The sequence below is a fragment of the Kryptolebias marmoratus genome, linkage group LG15, assembly GCF_001649575.2.
Source record: "Kryptolebias marmoratus isolate JLee-2015 linkage group LG15, ASM164957v2, whole genome shotgun sequence".
Lineage (NCBI taxonomy): Eukaryota > Metazoa > Chordata > Actinopteri > Cyprinodontiformes > Rivulidae > Kryptolebias > Kryptolebias marmoratus.
The window spans coordinates 28098030-28102718 of NC_051444.1; the positions used below are offsets into that span (position 1 = coordinate 28098030).

General features: G+C 43.6%; 2 protein-coding genes across 2 annotated transcripts in view; both read right to left on the reverse strand.

Moving 5' to 3' along the window:
- The window catches only part of gch1 (GTP cyclohydrolase 1), a 22892-nt gene extending 22779 nt beyond the window's left edge, over nucleotides 1–113 (reverse strand). Inside the window, exon 1 of the mRNA XM_037979751.1 lies at nucleotides 1–113. Coding sequence (XP_037835679.1) covers nucleotides 1–87 — 87 coding nt within the window. The 5' untranslated portion in view covers nucleotides 88–113.
- A 2684-nt stretch (nucleotides 114–2797) lies between these two features.
- wdhd1 (WD repeat and HMG-box DNA binding protein 1) overlaps nucleotides 2798–4689 on the reverse strand; it is a 27170-nt gene continuing 25278 nt past the window's right edge. The window contains exon 26 of the mRNA XM_017426721.3: nucleotides 2798–3094. Coding sequence (XP_017282210.1) covers nucleotides 2912–3094 — 183 coding nt within the window. The 3' untranslated portion in view covers nucleotides 2798–2911. The remainder of the gene's footprint in view (nucleotides 3095–4689) is intronic.

The window sequence follows — 4689 nt, forward strand, 5'->3', positions numbered from 1 at the left end:
GTCAAAGTGTCCGTTCAGCACGGAGCCGCTGTCCCCTTCGTCCCTCCTCTCGTTCGGACCGAACTTTGTCTGTTTCGAGTGCTCCATCACTTTTTCCTCTCCGGCCGGATGAGTTCTCCCAGTTTGTTCGCTCGAGTCAGCATCCGCAGGCTTTATAACAGCGGGTAATCCAGGGAGCGCTCCTATTGGCTGAGGGGAACGAAGGGGCGGGACCGAATAGTGATAGTTTAGATCTTTTAAAGTTTTTTTTTTCCAAAACTTTATTCATAATTCTGAACAGTACAAAATCAATGCTCATATAAACATCAGATCTTTTAAAGTGGGTTGATAGGAACAATGAATATCTTACCTGCTGTAGACAGCTCTTTGAGCTCTCTGATCAGATTGTGGAGCTAAAGTCAGGGCTGGACTGGGACAAAATATGTCATGTCTGCTTAGTCATGATCCCTGCATTTGATATGTGTGCATATTTAAGTGACAATAAAGTGACCAAACCACTCTTTCCGTGGTCAAAGCAAAAGGACCAGGGTTCTCACTCTGATGAGAGTGATGTCTTGGCGGTCATAAATGGTCAAGTTCAACATTTATCTAGTGGAAAGAGAGGCAGCATTCGGCCCTCTGAGCACAACAACAGATCTGTTCTGGGATAAAGAAATTAAGAAAAGATGAGACTGTTCTGTTGAGACAAACACAGAGAAGTGAGACAGAAATAATTTAGATGTGGCTTTCTCTGCCAAACATATGAGAACTAGACCGTTTTATTAATTTTTTATTACTAATTAAAAGCAAATGTTGTGTATAAACCCCTAAAGTATGTACATTAGATTTGTCCTCAGACATTAACCCGTTAAAGTCAGGCTCAAAGCTGCGAGGCTTTGCATGCATCATCATATTTATTACCAATATTAATGGAAATATTATGCAAAATTCACTTTTTGCTTGTTTTTGTACTTCCATTTGGGGATCTACTGCTTCTAGAAACAGTGCAAGTGAAAATAAAAAACACTCAGCTGTTTTTTGGCAATAACTAAATGTTTTCTGGTGTCTGCAAAACGACCTGTTTCAAAAACCTTGGGATTGTCGCATCACAATCCCCGTTACCTAGCAACCCCAAGCCGAGCCCAGCCCCTCACCTGGCAACCCAACTGGAGCTCCGCCCACTTCATTACAAGAAGATCGTCACATTAGTTCTGCCGGTTTTACTGCTGGAAAAGGAAAATGTTCTGTTGTCGGCTGCGATATAGAACATGTTCTCCCTGTCATGGAGAACAGAGCTGTGTGGCTTCATTTCAGTTTTGATGGCAACGTCCTCGTGATATTGCCAACAAAAGTTGTAGTTTGAACAGCTCCCCTGTCCCAGAAACACGTCTCTGTTAAAGTCATGACAGGTTTGTCTGAACTAACATTAAAACTTTGTTAATAAAAGAGAAGAAAAGTGAAAAACTGATCTTTACCAGGCGGCCATCTAGACACTTTTTGGGTTTCAGACGGCTGACTGCAAGTGTTCAACTCGACAAATGTTGGTTCAGAACCGCTAAGCACCCCTGTCCCAAAGTCAGAATCCTCAGAGCTTGAATTCATAACGATATAAACGTGGGTCAGGTCCGCAGCGTTTAATCCTTCAGTGAGTTTATGTTTTGAGACAGGACACTGAGTTAGGGGGCGTGGCCAACAGCAGCTCATTTGCATAAAACCGCTCATACTGAAATAAGCTCAAAACAGGCAGAACTGATCGGGTGAAATCTCAAGCATAATAGGTCCCCTTTAATATTAATAATTAATGTATTTGTTGCACCACAGCTCAGCCCCCTGCAGAGATTAATTCAAGCCCCTGAGCAAATGTTGTTGACGAACTCTCAACTGAAGACACAATCTGAAAGCTCTGAACTATCCCTTTAAGATCACTAAATGTGTTCTGGATCCTCTGAGCTGAATTTAGGGGTCTTTAACACAACATCTTCTTATCTTCATGTCTTCAGGTGTTTTTTTCTTTTTCCTCATTTCATATCTGCTGTTTCTGGTATGATTTTCTTTTAGTAAATGTGTGCCTTTTTGTCATTTATTATCGTTAAATTTGAACACAGAATGGCCACACACCACAGAAACGAGACTAAAACACGAACAGATAACTTTTAAAATTGGGGCACTTTCTTTGTCATTTTTTCATGCAGTTCTAGTTTATTTTTTCCTGTGGGCAGCATCTTGGTCCACAGTACTTGAAATATCAGCTTTATTTGGTTTGCAGATTTTTTATTATTTTTTTTACGAAGCTGGTTTTCACTTCGGAACATTTGCTTCTCAGTAGATTTTAGTTTTCGGAAACCTCAAATTCCACAGCTTTAGCCACTTTTCAGCTTTGTAAATTAAATCAACAACATGAAATATTTTTTGCCCGTGTTAATTTGTCTGTCTGTTAGCAAAATATCTCATGAACCACTGAACGGATTTCATTTTTTTCACTCAGAAAGCAATCATTGGATGAACATCTACAGCTGATTACCTTTTGGAGTTAACCCCTTTCAAGATGGCTGCCACAGCCAAGCAACCTTAGTAAACCTTAAAACGGGTATAACCCAGCCACTCTTACAGCTCCTGAGCTCAGATTCGGTGTGGGAGTAGCTGAGAGTCATTCCTGACACACACTCAGAGTACAATGTTATTCTCCAAATGACAACAACTCCTTCGTTTCTCATAAACTGATCTGAGCATAAAACTGTTTCTTTTCAGCATGAATTAACCGGCTCACCTTTTAAACCGAACTCTCCGCTTTTAGACAAAATAAAACTTAAATCCCACATTAAACGTGAACAGATGTGTTTATTATAGTTAAAACAGTAACGAGTTTACAGAAACGTAAAAGCAGAGTTGTGTTTCCTCCGAGGCGAGAAGAAACCAGAGCGCGCTCGGAGGTTTAGTTTTTGTTGAAAGCGAACGCCGACAGCTTCGACGAGTGATCCAGGGATTTCTTCTTCTTGGCGTCGGCGTCGCCTCCTTCTGCTGCTTCCTTCTCGCCGCCTCCTTCGGCGCGCTTTCTCTTCTTCTTCGTCAGCTCGGCCGGGTCTCCACCCTGTCCTTTGGCTCTCTCCGTCCACGACTGAAACAGGAGGAGAGACACGAGACGCACGCGTTAATCAGCGACGGAGGCCGAGCAGAGATTGTTTGGCGTGCGCGCGCGGACACTCAGGCGTGCCGGAGGAAATTGCATCCTGTCATGTATAATCACTATTGACAGGCTGCGTCTCTCTGGCCTGCCGGCTCTTTTCTCTTCAGGCAGAGACAAAAGGAAGCTCTTTCCTGGACGTAATGGAGCTGCGATGAATCATCGGACCCGCTGAGTGGACACGCACACACACACTTAAAATCCAGCGCTTGATGACGCTCTGTCATTAACCCTCGAGCATATTCACTCGAGCAAGTGCACAAACACCAGGAGCCGCGCCGCTTCTTCGCTTTCTGAACTTAATTTGTTGCATCTGAGCAGAACCTGTGGGTCTCCAGGCCGAACCTGCGCAGGGTCATGTTTGTCAGCCGCTGCTGAAAAGCAAAAGGACGTCTTCGCCCGTGTGTGTGTGTGTTCGCTTGTCTGTCTGTTAGCAAAATATCTCACGAATCGATGGACGGATTTTAATGAAACTCTCAGGAAGTCATCACTGGATTGCCATCTGCCACTGATGAACGTTTGGAGCCAGCCTGATTTGAGATGGCTGCCGCAGTCAACAGACCTTAGCAAACACAAAAATGGCTCTAACCCAGTCAGTTTTGCAGTTACTGAGCTAAAGTTTGATGTGGTAGTTGCTGAGAGTCATCCTCAGCACATACTTTGAGCATTAACGCTTTGAATGAGTATCTCGTGAGAACTCGCATACCATTATTTTCAAGGTTTGACTAAAAAAAACAACTCAGCCTAAAACATGAAAGGCGGCGGGCGATATGCATTCCTCCCAGGAATGCTAGGCCTTTAATCCAGGATGAACTGGACTGAAGACTCAAAGCAGCACTTTTAGTTACAAAGATTAAAATCCACAGACCTACACTGAATCGGCTAAATGAAACAGAATCCGGCTCAGGACGCTGTTATCAGTAATCAATAAGGTACCAGACAGGAAATTAGACACATTTGACATTTATTATCTGGTGGGAAAATGCCTGAAAAAAACAAAACAAACAAACAAACAAAAAAACCCTGCGAGACCTCGGAGTTTGGCCTTTCAAATGTCCAAACCTCATAGAGGAAGCAGTTTCAGAGCTGCACATGTTGACTTTATGACGCATTAATTGTGCTTCAATCATCGCCTGCTGTTGAGCAAACAGGAAACGTGTCAACGAAAAAAAAAAGAGCAAAATAAGTAAGGTAATGTTTGAAAGTAAAAATGTAAGCAAAGTGCCTGATGATGCAGTTCTTCTGCAGTGCCCCCGACAACAATTCAGACGTTTCCAGTCCGAGTCTGTGTCTGAGCGGCACCAACTCCCTGCAGGACCAGAGCCAAAGAACCAAAGTGGGATTATAGAGACTGAAGAGAGAGAAGAATCAAACTTGGAGAAGGCGTTCGACCGTGTCCCTCGGGGAATCTTGTGGGGGGTGCTCCGGGAGTATGGGGTACCAGGCCCTTTGATACGGGCTATTAGGTCCCTTTATGACCGGTGTCAGAGCTTGGTCCACATTGCCGGCAGTAAGTCGGACTCGTTTCC